Genomic DNA, 20,497 nt, shown 5'->3' with positions numbered 1-20,497 from the left:
GAGACTCCTCTTGCTTTGTTTGTGTGCCACGAGCTGCGGTTGTTCCCATGAAACCTCTGCTGGGCTCCGGGCTGGAGCCTCTACTCCAGGGGCCCTCCAGGACAAGTGGGAGCAGGGTGGGAAGGGGCCCTTGCTGGGTCCACACCGTGAGTGCTGAGTCAGGATCCCCTTGATCCTCTCCTGACTGCCCAGTGTGTGTCTGGGAGCTGTTCTGGCCCCCGCTGGGTGCTGGAGCTGCGCCCCTCGGAGCAGGTGCCGGCACGCCCGGGCTCCCTGAGCGGGCTCAGGGCTTGGGTCGTGCAGGACCTGCAGCTCTGGGGCACGGGGGTGACAGGGTCAGGCGGCCACCCGCAGCCTGGCTGTCCCAGAAGCAACACGCTGAGTGGAGGCTGCTGTCCCTCCACTTACCCTGTCCCAGGAGGTCACCACCAGGATTCTGGATGCATCCAACTCATGCTGAGACTGGGACTGCTGTCCTCAGCCAGTCTGGGCCTGGCATTCAGGGTGGCCACTTACACCTGCAATCACGTTGCTGCCGAAATTACAGCACCTCTCTGGGTGAGTTTACCTATTTAAAGCTTGCCTCTGGTGGGAGTTCATCACCATCTCTGGTGATTTGGGGTGGTGGTCACTTCTCTGGATGGACATGCACTGGGACCTCCCGCTTCTTCTGACCTTGCCTCGCCTGGAATGCAAGTTGTGGGCTCTCTCTATGCGTTGTCTTTGCATGGGAACTCTCATCTGCAGTCTCAGGTCTCTCTTCTGAATGTCAGAGCCAAATGAACACAACTCAAGCACCTCATAACTTCTTGCTAAGCTGTCTGGAAGGGGATGTTCAGCTCCTTCACATCTTTGTGATGTTTCCAATTTTATCTCCTCTATAGTTGTTTTGAACACCCTCCTTAAGCTGTAGTACCAAAAGCAGCCAGAGGTTCCCCACAGTGCTCTCCCCAGTGTCAATGAAGGCACTGGAGAGCATCTGGTAGCTGCTGCCTGTCTGTCTCCTTATCTGAGGATTGCATTCACCCTTCTGCATGGAGGCTGCAGCTGTCCAGTTTATCCAGCTCGCCCTCCCATCGTAACTCCTGCAAGCATTGCCAGAGGGACTGTTGCAGTTTCATATTGTGTTCATATTCCAACCACCCTTCTAAAAGATGTAACACCTTAGTATCAAGAGCCAGTCCTTGCACAACCTCCCAGGGAACATCATTCTGTCACTCTGTGGGAAAACACTTTTTGAGACCCATCTGCAGACCAGGGTCACATCCACTTAGCTGTCGGTCACCAACGCTTTGGGATGATTTAAAATGCTAGTCCGAGCGTAAAGCAGTACTGAGCTGAATGCACTACAAGAGTCTGCTCCGCTGATGTGCTTTGTCTTTATCGAGCGAGCTGCCAGCCATCTGTGTTGGAATTAAAAGTCAGTGTCAAGGCTGCTGGCACCATTTGTTATCTGGAAGGTGGCAGCTTTTGGGCTGCTGATGGGAAGGTCCAAGTGGCTTTCTGTGTGAGAAGAAGAAGAGCCACAAAGGAGGAGGAGGAGGGAAGCGAGCCACAAACTGCAGAGGGGAGAGAAGAGCACTGCAGTTTGTCTGAGGCACCACGTCCAGTTGCTTGGAGACGGCGAGCCCAGCAGATGGTACACAACCTCACCAGCCAGCCTGGAACCTCGCTTCCCTCCCTGGGCTCCGGGAAGGGCTTGGCTGGGCCCTTGTCCTGTTGTCCCTTGCTAGTCTTGAAGGGTGGTGTTCCTGGCGAAGGACTGGCTTTGCTAAACCAGCTGAGCACAAAGGCTGCAAGACCCGACTGCTGCCAAATCCAATCTCTGGTAGGAAAGGAAGGTGTGTAGGTGTCAATGCCCCACAGGGCACAGCAGGAAAGCGAGGCTCTGTCTGGGTGTGAGCGTTGTACAATGTGAGGCTTTGGAGCAGAGACCAGACCCCCAAAACAAACTCCTGCTGGAGCTCATCTCAGGTGAGAGTACAGGTGAGTGCTCAGGGCTGTTAGGGAGAACTGGACTTGACAGCAAACACCTGCCTTTGGCCAGTGCAGGAATGCAGCCCTGGATCTTGCTGCACACACAGCTAATTCCTGATGCCCTTGCACAGATATTGGTGTATATGGTGTATGCTATTGCTCCCCGAGTCTGCATGCAGTTGGGTAGTGTCCCATGCGGTCAGTGGAGTTAAAGTCTTCTCTTCCAGGAATTCTCTGCATCACCCCTCTCTGCTCATATACTCCAGAGCTAACCAGGACAGGTGGGGAATGAACAGCCTCTTCCCTTGTGGAAGCTGGGGAGTGGCTGCAGCAGGGTGTTTCTGACCGGGGTGCTGTGCCCCGAGAGCTGCAGTGGGGCAGTGTGCCCAAGCCCAGAGCTGTCTGCAGAGCCCCCTCGCTTGCTGCAGAGTGAGAAAACGTGGACAAACAAGCCCTGTCCCCTTGTTTGTCCCCTGTGGACAAACAAGCCCTGTCCCCAGGCAGAGCTGCCTGGCAGAGCACAGGCACCTGTCTCAGCAGAGGAGCTGCAGGCCCTGTGTACAGTGGCAGGCCCAGAGAACTGGGAATGAAATGGATTGCTAAGCAGAGAGATTGAAGGGTTTGGGCTTTTTGGCTAGGTTGTTTTTTTTCCCTAAGCAAAGTTTCTAAAAGCTGGTGGAAGGCAGGAGTTGGAGCAGGCACTGGCTGCGTGACCTCCCTGTGCTTTACCTCACCTCCAAGTGCTGAGCAGTCACAGGGTCCAGACACCGGCTGCTGCCAGAGGGTGGCAGGTCCTGTCGGAGGAGCACGGGGGCTGCAGCGAGCGAGGCAGGGTCAGGTGTGTGGTGGGACCAGCACGGGACCTTGAGAGGAAGCAAAGGGCATTCCCACCCCTCCCAGCAGATCCGGTTATCTCCCTCCACAACTCCCCAAGGGCAGGCTGCAGCCAGGTGGGGGTTGGTCTCTGCTCCCAGGTAACAAGTGAGAGGACAGGAGGAAATAGCCTCAAGTTCCATTGAACCACGAAAGCTTTACATTGGATATTAGGAAAAAAATCCTTCACGGCAAGGGTTGTCAAGCCCTGGAGCAGGTTGCCCAGGGAAGTGGTGAAGTCACCCAGTGTCCCTGGAGATACTTAAAAGATGTGGCACTTGGGGACATGGTTTAGTGGTGGACTGGCAGTGCTGGGTTAATGGTTGGACTTGGTAGCTTTAGAGATCCTCTGCAACCTAAACAATTCTATGATTGTTTCCTCTGGCATAACAGCAGCCTCCCTTCTGCAGTTCATTCCTGTAACCAAATCTTTTGCCAAGCCAGAGTGCTCAGAAGGAAGATGGTGCTTACTGGAAAAACCCAGGTGGTTTGAGAGTGTTTTTACTCAAGGAGATCATTGATATTGTTTGGAATGCTACCGTAAGTTAGCAGCCTTGGGAAAAGGGACTGCCCAGCTGGGGACCCTTCTGACCATCTCAGTCACACCTCTTTTAAGATACTTGTTTCACAGCGCCAGGCCTAGGAAGAGGTTGGTCAATGGAAGCTGTTTTTGTTGGAGACAACAGATTTAGGGCCCGCACAGCAATGAAAAAATGGTTTGCATTTGGCTGGAGGCATAAAAATTATGTTGGCAGGCAGAGAGAGGCTTCAATTCAACAGGTAAGGAAACTACAGGGTGATTGCAAGAGGCTGTTAGTGGCTCAGTAACAAACAAAAGGGAGATTCTTAGGATCAATCCTGCAGCAACCGAGGGAGAGAGCAGCAAATGCAGCTTTCAAGTCTCTACCACCTTCATCTCACTGCAATTGGCACCGCAGGGGCACCGCACGCTCCCCCCAGCCACTCCCCAGTGACAAGGACCAACATCCCCAGCACTGACTGAGGAGCTCCAGGATGGGCCAGGAGTGCAGGCTGCCATGCAAGCTCCCCACTGGGAGAACTGGATGGGATAAATCTCATCTGGCCGGGCTCTGCAGTAGGTCCAAACCGCTGTAGAGCAGTTGGCAGCTGCAACAGTAGCAGGAGCAGCCACAGCTCTCTGGTCCATTGGGGATGGTGTGCTGAGCCAGGCGGCGCATGTGGACACAGGTAAGCAGCCCGGCAGGAAGGAAAGGGCAATAGGACATCGCTTCCAAGTGGTACTTGAAGGATTGGGATGTGGGACATGGGAGAAGGCCAAGAGAAGTGGCCTTGACTCCAGCCAGAAGCGGAGGAAAAGGTGTATGGGGATGATGCAGCATGTGGGAGAAAAGGAGGAATGAGAGGAATGAACGATATGATCAGAGCAGAGAGCCGGAGCTGCCCCGCTCCACGGGTTTCAGCATACACCCTTCCCCTCGGCTGATGGCGTTTTCTGTCTCATGCAAACAGTGTCTGCTGAGATGCTTTCCCTGCCAGTTCTGCTCCAGGCAGTGGCTGGGAGGAGAGGTGGGAGCCTTGGTCCCGGGTGGTCCCGGGAAAATTGAATTTACTAATCCAGGTGTACACATTCTGTCTCGGGGAGTTGGCAGTTTTGGCAGGTGTTCAAACCAATTCCCGCCTCTCTGGTGGGGTGGAAGGCAGGCACAGGAAACAACAGCTCCCCATCCAAGCCCAGGCCCGATTCTGGAGGGCACTGTGGTGAGGAGCCTGGATGCCAGCACAATACTGATTCACCAATCATTAAAACACAGGAAAAGTTGCATGAGCAGGACTTTGGTGAAAGCAGGGAAACAGGACATGCAGGAGATAGTCAGCAATAATGCAATTAGGCCTTGGTAAAAGCCTTGAGCATGTGAGGACCACACTTGTAGGGTTAATCCCACTCTCCTAAAAAGAAATGGTGTGAGGGCTGAATTGAGCTCAATGAAGTATCAGGCAAATCCTGCACACTTGCAAGACCAGGAGCAGAGGGAACAGCTGTGCTCAGAAAGTGGCAGGAACTCTTTTAACAGCACCACACCCAGGTCTATGGCTGCAGCTTTTGTGATGGTCATACTGCTTTTAAGGGAGGCAGGAGAGATGGGCGAGTGTGGGTTTGCTGTGGTTTTCTGTTGACAGAAATGCAGCCACTGTACGTTTCCAGTAAAGAAGGACCCCAAGTCCTTTTTGCTGAACTGTTCTTGGTGCCACAGGATTTTCTCCTCCCACACCACCAGAGCTGTATCGGCAGGGAAGCCCTGGGACAATTTGCATTCATTCATTTACTGCAGAGACCAATTTTTCACCACTCTCAGGGCACAGTGACCCCAGAGGCCCGTTTGGCTCAGCCTTGTCTCCCCCACCTGCCAGGAGACAGGAGCCAGCAGAGCAGCACAGTGAGGCTCCCTCCTTGTGGGCAGCTGGTGAAAGAAAAGGGACAAGCTGAATTTTCCCCGTGTTTGCACTGTATTGGTGCAGCCCTGGAGGCATCTGCTGTGCTTGTTTCGGGTACGGGCTCCTCCCCAGGGTTGTTCTGTCTCCTGCTAGGAGAGGGAATGGTGCATTCTTATGCTGTTGATTTATGATCCCAATTCCCTCTCACTGTGCTCATTTTCCTTCTCAAAGTACATTCTGCAAAGCTTGAGAAAAAACCCTCACATGACAATTGAAAGCAGTTTCTACAGAAGAGTTTCCTGCAGGAATCCTGCCATGCCTTCAGTTTACATGCTAGGCAATGTCATGTGGAAAAGATGGCTTTACCCTGATGGTGTCCCTTAAATCATAATAGAAGCTGAGACATTTATAGCTCAGCCTGTGCACACCATCTGGAGTCCCCTGCCCCCTCGTTGTTATGCAGAGCTGTGTCCCTACAGAAGACCAAAGTGCTGCAACCTCTGTCCATTCCCACACCTGTTGGAATACTTATCTTCTAAAACCACACCAAATTGTACAATGAGCCACATGCAGAACGTTTATTTTGACAGACCATCTTCAGAAATACAGCAAATGCCTCAATGGATGGGTCTTCCTGTTGCACTGTTCTGCTGCATCAAGTTTTCCATGTCTCTCCTATTACACTGGATCTTGTGATTCATGCTATCCCCCCCTCCTTTTAACCAGGCTAAATTTGTTCAAGGTGGCCTGAGGCTACAGAGCTGATGCCTGCACAGCTTCTCCTCCCACACTGTGGAGAGTGTTTTGTTCTGTATTTTTGTATTTCCTACCTTCCCTTTCACTGACTAGCTATGAATGCCATGAGAATTGCTCCAAATCCCCAGTCCCTGATGGGATCATCCTCACAGAGTCCTCAGCAAAACTGGTTTCCCACCCCCTGGACTCCTATCAGACATTGCAGCATTTACAGAGGCTGCCTGACCCCAGGAGTCCCTTGGTGCCCCTGGTTCAGTGACCTGGAGACCAGCAGTGCTTTGCTGCAGCTCTTTTTCCTCTCTCCAGCTGTTATTTACTCCCCAGTGGAACACAGGGATATCCAGACGCCTTTCTCCTCCCTCTCCCCTCCCTGTAAATTCCTTTTCTCGTACCCTGCCCCAGCCTAACCCACAAAACAAAGACCCAATGCAGAATTTCTACAGGATTGCATTAATGAGAACCATTTTGGACCAGCTGCTGGTTTGTGTTATGTAGGAGAGGCACCATGGCTGGGATTAGCCAAACCACACCTGAGCTTTACAGACCCAGTACAAGGAAAAGATGATCCACAGGGAGAAATGATGGCAGCAGGGAGGGATCAGCCCGTTACCACTGTAGCGCTGAGGGCCAGCACTGCTGCCGGCTGTGTAAGCTGTAGCCATCAATGAATGAGCATTTTGGGTGTGGTGGTGTGGCTGTGCCCGCCCCTCCAAAATGCGGTGCCTGGTGTAAACGTCCCTTTATGCGCTAAGGCCACAGCCCTTGGGAATTCTGACACGTGAGTGCCGGAGAGCTGAGCAAGCCTTGAGCTCTGGGACAGATGCACTGCGCCTGTCCGAGCCCGCTGCTGCTTCCCGACATCTGGAGCTGGAGCACCCCCGTGCCTGCAAACACGGCAAAGCCAGCACACAGCAAAGCCAGCATCCTTTCTGTGTAGCCCTTGGAGCTGGAGAGCCCGAGGGACTAACACTGTTGCAAGCAAAATCAGATTCTTTCCAGAATTGCTCCTTGCAGTGATAAACAGCAAGAAGCAGTCAGCCCGAAGAGGAAGACTTCTGGAAAATGCATCAGCCCTGCCATGCCCGTGTCATCCTGCTATCACCTAGGTTTGTGCCAGACACTGCCTGCTTGTCAGAAACCACCCTGCTGAGGTCAGGGGCACCTTTTCTTTCTCCAAGGACTAATGATGTGAAAAGGTGATGCAAAATCTGACTGGTTTTGTTCAGCTCCTGTGCTTGATTAATAGCAGTGCTAATGCAGGAAGCCCCTGGGCCTTAAACCACTAAGGAAATCAGTGGGACACGCTTGTCTGTGGATGGTCTCAACTCAAAATTTCCCACTTATGGACAATTTTTTCATTTCATGTTATTGAAGCAAGGAAATACCACCAAAAGCCCAGGTACAGATTTTTATTGGTCTGTGCCAGGAAAACAAACAAAGAATGCTAACACTGCTTTCTCACTCAAGCTTTTCTAAATAATCAGAACAGAAAAATTAGCTAATGAAGTCCAAAGCAAGTTGGGGAGGAAGTAAAGGGAGCTGCCACACCAAAATGTATAAAGAATGATTCCAGGACAACACTGCTGGCAGGCAGCAGGAAGGACAGCCCAAGGGAGAGAGAGGGTTTTCCATTCAGGGTGCCCTGAAAAAGTAAATATAATGTGCTTCCCTTTCCCTCACCATGCTCTAAACTCAAATCATAGAGGGGAAGGGAAACCCACCTCACTCATCTTCTGTCCTAGGAGGCTGTGGGATCCTTGTGGAAGCCTTGTCCAAGTTCATGTGCAACTGTGGCAGGGTGAGTGCCATCAGCTGCACTTGGTCCAGCAGCTGTCTCACTCAGAGCTGTGCTGGGTGTCCCAGCAGGAGTATCCTCCTTTCTCTTGGTGGCAGATGTCTCCTGATGCGGTGCCAGATCAGCCAGAGCCCTCTCTGTGCCCCCGTGGATGATCCGATGAGCAGCGTAGATGTGTTTTCTTTGGGACTGCCTCACTGTGCACAAAAAGAGGTAAGGCTATTACTTGGAAATGTACAGCAAAGTGTTCTCTGTAGGGGAGAAGGGAGGAGTAGCTTTTAGCAATTCTGCAGCTGTGGAAAAGTCTGTCTCAGGAAAAAAATCATGCCCGTCTAACTTGGGCTGAAAGCGTTCTACTGCCACCTAATAGCAGCAGCCAACTTTGCATTTCACTTTGAACACTGGCCCCCACAGTGGGAAGCACAGCCAAAGTGCTCTCCTTTCCAGCTTTGGGAACAACTGGCCAGGATATATTATCAGGCTTTAAAATAACTTCTCCTTCAGTGTCTGTTAATTGCAGCAAGCCTCTGGAAGAATCCGGCTGAAATCTGCCATCTCCTGTGCCAGGATTTGACCTGCACTCAGAAACTCTTACTGAGTTCAAAGTAAGACTCGGAGCCACAACTGACACATGAAGTCACCTGCCTACCTTATCACCTCCCCTCAGCTACTGCATGATTGCCTCCTTTCATCCAAAGTCATTTGTATGTATTTCCAACCCACCTCCTGGGAAATAATTAGCCAAGCCTAAGTGTTCACCCTACAGCTCTCCTTATTGCTCTTCGCTATTGTTTGTTCACCCTTTCCCTCTTTATTTCTGTCACGGGCACTGAAATACCGTGTGCCTTACGGAGGGTGTGAGCAATGATGCAGGAACATGGGGTGGCTCTCATCCTGTCACTTCCCTACAGAAGTCCAAGACTTACTTTGGTCTGTTCCAAGGCTGAGCTGCCCTTAGACTGTGAATATGAAGCACTGATGTCCTGCATGCTGGCACACAGTTCTGCTGTCCCTGTCTCAGTCACTCAGCGTTACCAACCCACCCTGTTTATGTTTATCCATCTCCCAGATCCACTTTGTCAACAATGAACGCAACTGGATCTCACTTGCATTTGAAAAGCTGACCTTCACCAGCCAGCCCTCATTCCCAGGAGAGGCTTCTCTACCCAAGGCATTTTGGCTTCAATCATGTTTGCCTCAACTGCATCAACTATACTGGGAATACTCTGGAATTGCTGCAGTCCCTTTCTCCATCCACAGTGAATTGGTGAGTGACTGTGCTTTTTCAAGCGAGGTTTGTCATATCAGCACGGTGACTTCTACTTCCACTGAGGCAGGGTTCAGAATCGAGGTGCAGGGTTTTTTCAGGGTGAGGCAGCATTGGATAATCCCTGCTTTTATGCATCAAAATGCAACAAAATGAGGAGGAAAAAAAAATCCCAAACTAGGTAATGGCAAAACAGGTGTTTAAGGGGAAGCTAAAGTGTAGGCAAAGACTGAACCTGCAGCCCTCAAATCTTTGTTCTACAAATGGATTTGCTCCTTTGACAGGTCAGATAACTATGCTCTTAGACCACTTCCTGATAGTTACAAGGAAGGTTAATGCTCAAGCATGGGCCACATTGCTAAAACAGCTTCATGAAAAATCTGGCGCACTGTAAGGAAGGCTTTGAAAGCCACCACAGAAAGGCAATACACTAATGTGTTAATGAGATCTAATGCCATTCCTTGATACTATTTCCTTTGGATTTCTATGGAATAGTTAATGATTCTGCTTCCCTGAAAGTATCACTCTGCAGGAGGTGTACAGCAGGGTGTGTTCATCAGAGTGTACATCTGGTAGAATTGAACTGTGTTAAGTGATGGAGCCCCCTCCTCCCCATGCAGCAATGGCAGAAGAGAGTATGAGCCTGGTCTCTTCCTGACATTTGATTTCTGCCATCACAAGAATATTGTGACAAATTTCTCCTGATCACATTAGAAGGAGCTCTCTTACTTAACTGCCTGCTGCTCTACTCCACCAGCATCCACTTTAATTTTTAATTTGGCCTAGCTCTGCTTTCCAGGCAAATTCACTGTAGCTATCGCAGATTCTGAAGATTTTTTTCTTCTGTTGTTTGAGAGTGCATCTGAGATGCTTTGTTCATTAGCTGCTGTTGCATTTAAGCCCAGTACGTATTTTGAGCCTTGATGTACATCCTCAGTATGTCCAGAATCCTGAGCCATCTCCAGGTCTTCTTTCTGCTCTCCTTTCTGAGACAGGCTAACCTGTGTGTGTTACTGCCTGAGCTGCAGGCTTCACTGACTACCATTACATCACCTGCTCTGGAAGGCTGGCAGAAGCAGTGCTGGAGTGAAGGGAGCTGATTTAAGCTTCTGCAGAAATGCCAGCTGCAGAACAGGTCCTGTTGTTGTGGCAATACACAAGCCAGGAAGAAAAAGTTTGCACAATTCAGAGACCACAAAATGCGTACTCAGGGCTTGTGTTCTCATTCACAAAGCAATAAAAGAGGCAATGAACTAAGTGCCTTTGTTCTCAAGGCAGAGAAGTGCACTGCAGCAAGGACCCCTTCAAGCTCTACTGTTATCCACTTGCTTTGGTTAGGTAATATTCCCTTTCTGAGGGTGACTGCTTTAGTAAAGGTCTTCCACCTGTGCTGGTCAGTGGAAACATCCTAGTTAAGAACAGCCACTTACTCATGACATTACTTATTGTAATACACAGCTTTCCAGTGTCTTCCCCTCTGTATTTTGACAGATGCCATTCCATTTTTGTTAAATAGAAACATCCTTTACAACTGCAAGGTTATCTCCTTAAAACATGATGCCACTACAGCCAACCTTAGAACTTTACCTCTTGCTCTCAGCCCACTGGGGAGGAGAGGGAAGCACAGGAAAGTGTATAACCTTCCTTCCATATATGACATATATTTAAGTAATTTGCTTGTTAAAGTCTTCTGCAGTTTTGGAAATTGCCATATAATAACGCAATTCACAGCTGCGCTACTTAAAGATTTTTACCAGTTTGTTTCTGAACGTGCAATGGGCTGCTTCTTTTCATGCAGTTTTATTGTTGCAGATACACCAAATTTATCACAGCAAGCCAAGTTGGAAGGTACCTCAAGGATTATTTGATCCAAACTTTCTTGGCGAAAGCACAGGCTAGATCTTACAGCAGGTCTGAATTTCAGTCACCATTTAAAGATACTAAAGCTCATGAGAAACTGGAGAAAAAAGGGTGAAAGAGCTTAACATTCTACCTGAAGAATGCAAAAAAAGGAATCTCGGGGAACTGAGACAATTCTTGGCTGCATCATTCCTTTCAGGGAGCTAGAATAAGGAGAGTGAACCAGTTCACAAAGAAAATAAAGTTACTGGACTCCTTACCTCTTTCTCTCATAAAGCTTTTCTCAGCTTCTGGGATCAGGAAATTATAAACCAGCTCTGCTACAATCTCTTCTGACTGCAGGCGAGTTCGACTACAGGACAGATGCACAGTGGTATTAGTATTTAATTTTCTCTCCAGACCACCTCTGCAAAAACAAGTCTCCCTTGTAAATATCCTCACTCTTTCCAAGGGAGTGTATTGTCATGGCAGCAGTTGTCAGCTGGGTCTCTCTTTATCCTACAAATAGGTGACGGTGTGACTGTTCCCCTTTGCACTGCCAGTGTGTTCAACAGTGCACTGGAAAGCAGGATCACCTTACATTCCTTATCCTCAAAGGTACTGAGAAGCTCAGTTCCCTCTGATGACAAACTGAATTAGGCACACGGATATCGCTGAGGGTTTGTGTCTTTGTCAATTTAGTCTTTGGTCCATTGCTGAGTTTGCTAAATTCTTCCCTTTTGTGACGCTGCACTTGGCTGGCCCCCGTGCTCTTTTCCATGCCAGTGTTTGGTGGGTTCCCAGTTGGCTCAGGGGCTGCATGCATTATCTACGCTTCATTCCCCCAAGGATTCCAACGTTCTGCTTCTATTCATCTAGACACAAAATACACAGCTGCTCTACCACAGGAGAGTCACTGTGTCATTGGGATTTTTATGGCTCAATACCAAAAAAAGAGCATAGAAACTGAACCGGGGGTTTGGCAGGTCCTAAGCAGTATTCACTGCTGATGCCCCAGCCAAACACAGACTGTGGTGTTCTCAACAACTTACTTTACTCAAAGTGCCTTGTCAGGCAGCCGTCAATATGAGTGACCTCCATGGAAACTGGCAGTTCCCTAAAGAACAGCCACCCCAGAACGAAAGGCTGTGTATAGCTGTATCTTTTAGGATCTCTTTCAAATGGACTTTCTGTAGTAGTGTAAATAAATGAAAAGATCGGTATGAATGGGTATTGCTTTAGGCAGTTCCCAGATTCACTTAAAGCTCAGTCACAGCCTCACACTGGTGTGGAGAAATCTAAAAAGGGTGATTCACAGATCACACAAGTGATTTGCAAAGGGAACCTGGCACACACTGTATGGAAATAAGGCTCTGATGGATTTATATGTGTGCAGCAGGTAGGAGCAGCGTGGTTCCCATACAGCAGCCACACTAATGAAGTGACCAGGAGCAGCACTGCTCTGCCCTTCCCATGGCTTGGGTGATGCACACAGCCACAGATGCAGGTGGTCAGGCAGGTTCTAAACCGCTGTGAACAGCCCCTCACGTGCTGTTTAATAACCTACCGACTCTCCATTTCATAAGCAATGTCATTGATTTCGACAGCCCTTCTCTGAATCTCTTCCCTGGCTTGCTCTTCAGCTGTCCTCTCCATGCTACTCAGGATAACATCTTCCAAGTAGGTGTCAATAGTTCTGTCCTGAACATCCACCACCTAGAACAAAACACCAAGATACTGTTCCTCTGCCTATTGCTGTGCCAGGAACATAGTGGAAGATTTCCAGAGAAGCGTGAACAACAGATTTTCACAAGACTCTTTGTTTCAGGCAGGCCAACCTGAGATTTGTTTTCAGAGATGCCTTCTGTAAAAATTTATTTTCTAGTAATTCTTTCTGAGAACTGATTGAACAAGTGCAGGTGGAAGAAAACCAATTCACAGATCCAATTCTGGTGCAGTAGGTTAGTCCTGTGAATGCAATGGCAGTTGCTCCCTCATTTCTCACGGTCCCTTGAGCAACAATTGCCAAGTAATAATCATGGATATTGACTTCAGTAAATAAATCAGCTTTCATTGAAGCAAACCATGAAGGAGAAAGTTCCATCAAGCCAGTGAAAAACCAAAATAAAATTATTGGTTTCTTTATAATGGTTGTAGAGCTGAGATTCTAGAAATGAGTGTTTTCCATCTGCTAATCTGCAGGGCATGAGCTTATGGCACCTTGGCCTTACCTGCTTACCACTCAGAAATACATAAAAGATGAGAAGCTAAAATTTAAAAAAAATAAACATGATGCCAGACCCTTTTGGTATTAACCACCTCCCACAAGGTTTGAAAATTATTGGTTTAGTCAATTAAGACTCCCACTCATGTCTTTCAACAGGGAGAAATATGCTTCATGCAGTCAAGAGCTAAGAAATAGGAAAAGGACTATAGAATAGTTATGGAATATGGTAATTCAGTATTTTTTTTCTTGATTTCAAGGTTATTTTATCTATTATTGTTACTTCAAAATAAGTGTTGTACCTCTTGTTATTTGCAGTCCACATGGGCCAGAGAGGGGGGAGGGGCAAAATCTTTCCAAACCCTTGCTTAAAGGCATACTTCCTGGAAAAGCACATACCAGTTCTGCTGGGCAGAACAAGTGCTGACAAAACATTATTCCTAGAGATGATCTAGGTACATCTGTTCTCCATAGTGTTTACTGGAGAAATTTAGAAACCTACACCCATTCATGACAGGCCTAACAGGACGGTCTGTGGGGGTATTCGGGTCATCCTTAGTTTAACGGGCATGGCTCTCTCAGGAAGGAATCGCCCTGTCTTCACTAAGCCTTCCCCCTCAGCTTTAGAACTAGCCATCACCAAAGTCAGCCCTGAAGCAGCTCTCATCCATCTGGACCTTCCCACAAGGAGGCAGCTCCTACAAACTGCCTACAGTCCCAGCAGTCTCCCTCTCTTGCCTGTCTGAAAAGCTCATCTTCCTCCTGCCGCTGGCTCTCCTCCAGCTGCCGCCGTCCGCTCTCCTCGGCTTCCCGCATCCGCCTCTGCCTCTCAGCCAGCATGATCAAAGCATGGATCTTCTGTTCTTCTTGCAGCCTCACCAGCTCTTTGGACAGAAAATCAAGCATGTTCGCCAGTGCCCTTCCTTCTACTGTGGCCAAGTCTCTTTCCAGTGCTGACAGCTTTCAAAAGAAAAATGCAAAGAATTGTGTTACAAACCCCAGGAATGTTGTACAAAGTCCCAGGACTACCACAGGCATGTGAGACAGCTCTGCAGCATCCACTCACACCAGCCACGGGACAGTCCCAGGAGTTTGGCACTCTTCATGTGTTTCATGCCCTGACTGGTTTCTGCACAGTGCAATCATGAGTACCTGCAGCTTCAGGCATTGAACCTAAAACTGCACAAGTTACTAACTGCTGACAAATTCAAATTGACAGTAATTATATGAAGTTTGCAGAAGTGCAAACAAGACCTCAAAATTCCAGGTAATGGAAAATCAGAAAGTCTGACGGAGCAGAGACAAGATTCCAGGTGTTCAGTATTACTGTGCCATTCACTCCTTGTTCCAGGCACATCCTGTTCTACGGGCTGGGTATGTGTGATTGCACTACAGAAAGAGACAAGATCTATGGGGAGTTCATTATCTCCAGAATGGACTCTGAAGCCACAGGCCTTGGCAGGAGGGAATGTCTGAAACTGGCTGGGATGCTGTGTTCTGTTGAAATAAACAGGCAATTACAGAATACACCTAAACATAAAAGTTGAAGTGGAGCTGAAATATCCCAGACAAGTAATAATAAATCAGCTTTCTTATACAGCTGTGCCATTTGCCCAGGCAGTGTTTCAAAGGAAGTGGGATTGTCAATGTTGCACCCATCTAGAAGTGACAGCACTTAGCCCACAGGTGTTTCAGATGGAAGATGGTGATGCAGTAACTACACCACCCCACAGGGAGGGATAACATGGAACTAAAGTGCTCCCTCCTCTTCATTGCTCCAGGTGCTGTGTATAAAACTGGTGTGAAACAGAGGTAAACAACTCGGTAACACTCTTGTGTTAGATTTTTGTTATATATGAGTCAAAAATTTTCAGCTCCTAATCTTTGACTGTTTTGTGAGGAGTTTCCATCCTCTTTAGGCAGGAGGCATTTATTTTACACTGAAATGGTCAAAAACGTGAAAAAACCTGTGACCACCAAACCCTATAGAACTGAGAGTCATCAGTGACTTTCTGAAATAGCCACACACATTGAAAACTCCTGCACATGCATTCCAGAGAGTTTTGAAGTTCAAAATGTTTGAAAACCTGAGCCCTGGACTGTGAACCTTCAGGGACAGTTAAAAAAAAAGTGAGAGGAGGCTGATACCAGCAGAGGGGGATAGTGGCTCTCCAAAAAGGAAATTCTGAGATCAGAGGTCATTATCTTTACCATCTGCTCTCTCTCCTTCTCATTATGGTATTTGAACCGCTTTCTCCTTCACTCCGACCTGGGCTTCCAGAAGAAATGGAGCACTGCAAATTTCTAATGCCTAAGACTTTGATTTTTCTCCTAATTCCTCAGTAGAAATATTCTGTATTCCTGCATTCCACACCTGGGCTTCCTGTACGTGAGGGAGTATCTGGAAATGCTAAATGGTAAATGATAAAACTCAATCACCTGGTTCAATTTTTACTGGGATCTAAGGGCAAATTTTGTTATTGCCCAACCTGCAGGAAACAGTGGTCTGGCTTCATCTCCACCAGGTCAACTTGCCAGTGGATGCTGTTTCTGTAAGACGGAAGCTGCCAAATTGCCTCACAGCTGGTCATTGAAAAAACAGCAGGGTAGTAAAAATTACAAGAAAACTTGCAGGAATGTGATAGATACTGGATTCTCTGAATTGTAGTGAACTCTGGACAAAATTTCTTTATGATCCACTCCTGACCAGCATCTGCCATTTCATTCACTTTCTTCTGGAAGGTTGTGGCACTGTAAGGAAACAGGATGGGAATTTGCATCCCTGGCTCTCACTAGATCCTTGGCAGAGAATGGAGCCCAAAATTTCTTTGCTCTGCATACAGTGGCAGGTACCTCAATGGTGACCTCAGTCACCCTTGCTAAGGTTCTAGAAGTCTTGAGCCCAGCAGGATTTACAAAATAAGTCAGGTTTGGCTGCTTTTGTGAGGTTTTATGTGTGAGGAGGAGCCTGACAGGTTGCCAAGCTAGAAAAGGGACAGGAAAATGACAGAGCAGTAACAAACACTCAGGAAAACATCCAACAGATGTGAGTGACAAGCGCATATTGTGATACCAGGTCATAGTACCCGTCAAATGGATTGAAATGCGGGAAAACTGAGGGTCATCTGACACTGCAGTTTGTTCAAAGCCCTGTAAATATAAATAAGTGCTCTGTCTGCAAACAAAGCAAACACAGGCTGCATAGCAGCTGTGGTCAGGGTGCCTCAGTCTGTTTCTGAGATTCCCCAGAGCCTCCAAAACAGTGAGAGAGCAATTTTAGGCCCTCAGGCATTCAGTGCTTGGCCTGTGCCAGGAGAGCTTTCTTGCTATTGGGATGCCTTCTGTGCTGTGGATAATAGAAAACATAAAAAATTAAATGTGAAAGTGTTGTGGTACTGCAACCACAGAGTGCCCGGTCAGGACAGAGTTGTGAATCAACCTTCCCATCTCTGCAAGCGAACCTGCTTCATTTGTGAGTCCTGCTGTCGCTGTAAAGACAGTGTCATTTGCTTCTGTGCCTTCAAGAGCAGCTGTCCATCCTCCTGGAGCGCATGAGTGGTGCGCAGCTCTTGGATCAGATCCAGGTGCCTCTCCTTCCCTTCAAATATCTTTAAAATAAAGGTGAACAACTGAGCATATTCAATGGAGAATATAGAGCAACATGTTCTTGACAGTAACATACACCCTTCTTCTCCAAGTTGCAAGGTCAGCTGTTACCAAGACCTAGTTCTCTAATAAATTTGTGGTTGCATTTAGGCAAACCCTACAGCTGTCAGGTAAATCTGCCACTACTTTTAAATGTTTTTTAATTTTCTATTATTATTATTATTATTATTATTATTATTATTATTATTATTATTATTATTATTATTATTATTATTATTATTATTATTATTATTCTGTTTGGCTTTACCCAAACTCAAACCACTGTAATGTGGAACACCACCACCTATGTCAAAAGGGTAATAGTCTTCTGCATACCCTGTTATATCAGCCCCAATGTCAAAGCTTCACAGTGTTTCAGCATCTTATGTCTTCTGACCTTCATTTTGAGGGAGCCCAGCAACAGCCCAAAGCCATAAACTGGTGGGGAGGTTGCTGAAACTGCTGCCATCCCTGTTTTGGGGTTATGTGGCCCAGCCCACCCTGACACTGTTTTACTCTCAATCCCACTCTCTTCCAACAGGACTTCCAAGAGCAACAAAAGATCACTCAACCCTGCTTGGTCATTCTCCAACTCAGTAATGTATTTCTGATCCAGCAGTAGCTGGAAGAAGATTCCTAAAATGGTGGGACATTTCATGCTCTGAAAGTCAACAATCCTTCAGTGGCCTCAACCATCCTTCTCACTGATCATCACACAACTGGAGAACACTTGGGAACTCTATATTCCACCTCAAGCCACTTCCACCATATTGTATTGTTCACTAAAACCCAGGGTCCTGCATGAGAACACTTAAAAACATTAAATAGTTACTGCAAGAGAGAGTATCAATTGTACTTTTTGGGGACACAAAAACAAACCTTCAGGACTGGTCTGATCACAAGTGACAGACTTGCTTAACATAAAGCCCACGAGGCATGGCTACTAAATTAATTTTTATTGAGACCCCCTTCTGTTCCCCTGAAAGCAGAATGATGGGTCCTGCACATCACGGTGGTAGGCTTCAGTTGCTCCTCATCTAGGGTCCTGCTCACCACCAGTGGAAACCAGAAAGATGCTATGAAATACAAGCTGCCCTGCTGGGATGTGGGAGGTTTCTTGTGCCTGGGACCTTGGCATAATCATGGCAGAATGTACTCATGGTCCAGATCCAGCCTAGAATTTGCCATTTGAGTAATTCTGCTGTGAAGAGCCTCACTACCCTGATTAATGCTGTGGAAGAAAGACTGCAAACACCCTTTGCAATCAGTCATTCCCACTGTCATTCTGAAGACTGACATAAACAAAGAGACAGAATACCATGTTCTGAAGAGCCCTGCCTCGGAGCAACTTCTGCAGACAGATCACTGCCAGGTCTATTTCCTCTTCCTCCTGCCAAAACATAACAAATATCCACACAATAATCAGCTATTTCTTTGGAGACCGGGATTTCTGTAGATTATCTGTCTAACTGTTAAACAGTCTAACTCATATCCTGTCTCTTCGTGTTTGTTTCTGAACACCATTCTTCTAATTTCTAGGGAAAGGAAGGTGAGTCAGAAAAACATGTACTTTCATGTTTTACAAGGGATGGGGAAGAAAGGTTGTATAATTAGATTCTATTTGAAATTTTAGAGGGTTTTTAGAGATGAGAACCTAATGATAAGTTGATGGAGAAAATTACTGTATCCATTTTAAGTACTATTTGTAGCTTGACTGAATCTAAGTTTGCAAAAAAAGCATCAGATACATTAATTTAACAAGTTGAGACACTAAGAGGACAGAATATATCCAAGAGAGCTGTTAACCATAAAAAAGGGTTTTAAATTAAAAGGGAACATTTATTCCAGTGGTGATATTGATCAGAGTAACTCAGAGAGTGATAGTTTGGAAGTAAAATTAACCACAGTCCGTTGTGATTTGTCTCTTTGAGAGCTTTACTGGCCTAGTGTTGTGTGATTGATACCAACTTGGAAGAATAATTGAGCATGGTGAGAAAGGGAACATGACCACAGAAGGTAAAAAAAAGGGCTTATTTTACACAGAGGAAGTAGACAAAGCACAGATGGCAGCATTTTTTCTAGGTGAGGGGTTTTCTAGTTTGGAGGTGACAGTAGGAAAAGGAAAAAGTTCATTGTATGCCTGGGGAAGATAAAAAGAAATCTTAAAATTGGAAGCACATTTTTTTTATTAAAGAACCTATGAGGTCTGCATTGACATGTGGTATTTAAGAAGTGCTGGAAAAACAGAGAAGAGTGTGGGACGAGAGAAGTTGTGTGGGCTTGAATCTTAGTTATCTGTTTTTTCTTAGGTGTTGAAGATTGAGTTTTCCAAGTGCAAAAGGAAGCATTTCTGCCTTTCCACACCAGCACCCAGGAGGAGGAAAGCAGAACTAGTGAGAGGACTTGTGATTTGGTATGTTCTTCATCTCTGGAAAGAAGGAATGAATTTCCAGTGCTAGAGAGCTAAACTCTACCACATCACCTGGCTACAGTTGAAATCCCTTCAGGACAGTTTTGGAGATGGTGATGGCACACATACTGGTAAGCCAAACTGCTTGGTGTGACATTAACTAAGATTAGGTTTGAATTTTTATGAGGAGCATTTTCCTGTACTTCTGTTTTTGAATGCTGCAAATGATGCCTTAGCAAGTGTAATCATCAGCTTGTCCATCTGCCTGCTGCAGCCCAGCAGGAAAGAATGAGGGGAGATGAAAAGCCTATCATGCCCTGCAGAAAAAAAAGAAAAATTAAGGCTATAGAAGAATCTAGGCGATGGCTGCAAACTAGAGGAGGCTGGAAGAAAGTTATAAAGTAATGAAGAAATTCAGAGGTGCTCTGTGAGCTTGTTGTGGCTACTGAGTCCATTAGAAATGACCAGGGGAGAGAAGCTGAGGATGCTTGCAGTAGTGCCTCCACTCTCTCCACTTTATCCTGGCACAATCTCTTTCCAAAATCTTCAGTTCCAGTGGGAAGCATTTAGCAGTTGGTACTCGTATGGGTATGTGGCAGGAAGAGAAGCATTAACAACGCAGAAGAGCCTTGTTTTTAGAGCTCCTCACAGCCACCTGGTAGGAGAAACCTTACTTGGATTTGGCAAGGCAGGAGATATTAGTGCTGCTCTTCAGTGGCTGAAGTGGCCTGATTTTACAGATGGAGCTTCACTGGAGAACTCCATCTTTTATATGTTCACACATAAAAATTCAAGAAAATAAACCAAATGTTGACAAAATTCATGAAGATGAAATTCTATTGTATTGGAATTTAAAAAAAAAACAAACACCCAACTATAATCTGTGAACACACAGAATGACTCAAGAATGACAAGTGGTAGAATTTTTTTTCTGATTTCTTTATATGTTACCTCAAAGTACTTAAAAATCTGCCAAACTGTTAAGCCTAAACAGTGTAAACCCACCACTGCAGTACGGTATCTAATGTTTAGAAGTTGGTTAGGCTGTGGAAAGCTCTCCTCAAAGAGATAAAAAATTCTTGTTCATGTCATCTTAAAACAGACTGCATAAAACACAGAATATCATACTGCACAAAGGAACACAGCAGTGTGGTTGATTTAATAAGATTTTCTCTCTTTCATGGTTGTGTGACTCTTAAATTCACAATTTTAAATGGTAATTCTGTCTGATTCTTAGTACATCATGAAAATGGTGTTAGTAAGAAGACAAAACAGTCCAGTGGGGCAACCAGCTCT

The 20,497-nt window shown here is 46.6% G+C and overlaps 1 protein-coding gene across 1 annotated transcript in view; it reads right to left on the bottom strand.

Annotated features, from left to right (window-relative positions):
* Positions 1 to 7,469: 7,469 nt before the first annotated feature.
* The window catches only part of CFAP91 (cilia and flagella associated protein 91), a 29,299-nt gene continuing 16,271 nt past the window's right edge, over positions 7,470 to 20,497 (bottom strand). Inside the window, exons 12-18 of the mRNA XM_038139886.1 lie at positions 18,110 to 18,181; positions 16,608 to 16,754; positions 13,885 to 14,106; positions 12,490 to 12,638; positions 11,204 to 11,295; positions 7,743 to 8,013; positions 7,470 to 7,663 (exon numbers count right to left, since the gene is read on the bottom strand). Coding sequence (XP_037995814.1) covers positions 7,760 to 8,013; positions 11,204 to 11,295; positions 12,490 to 12,638; positions 13,885 to 14,106; positions 16,608 to 16,754; positions 18,110 to 18,181 — 936 coding nt within the window. The 3' untranslated portion in view covers positions 7,470 to 7,663; positions 7,743 to 7,759. The remainder of the gene's footprint in view (positions 7,664 to 7,742; positions 8,014 to 11,203; positions 11,296 to 12,489; positions 12,639 to 13,884; positions 14,107 to 16,607; positions 16,755 to 18,109; positions 18,182 to 20,497) is intronic.

The sequence above is a fragment of the Motacilla alba genome, chromosome 1 (genome assembly GCF_015832195.1).
Source record: "Motacilla alba alba isolate MOTALB_02 chromosome 1, Motacilla_alba_V1.0_pri, whole genome shotgun sequence".
Taxonomy (NCBI): Eukaryota; Metazoa; Chordata; class Aves; order Passeriformes; family Motacillidae; genus Motacilla; species Motacilla alba.
Note: the sequence above shows the minus strand (reverse complement) of the source record. Positions and strands in the feature narration are given on the sequence as shown.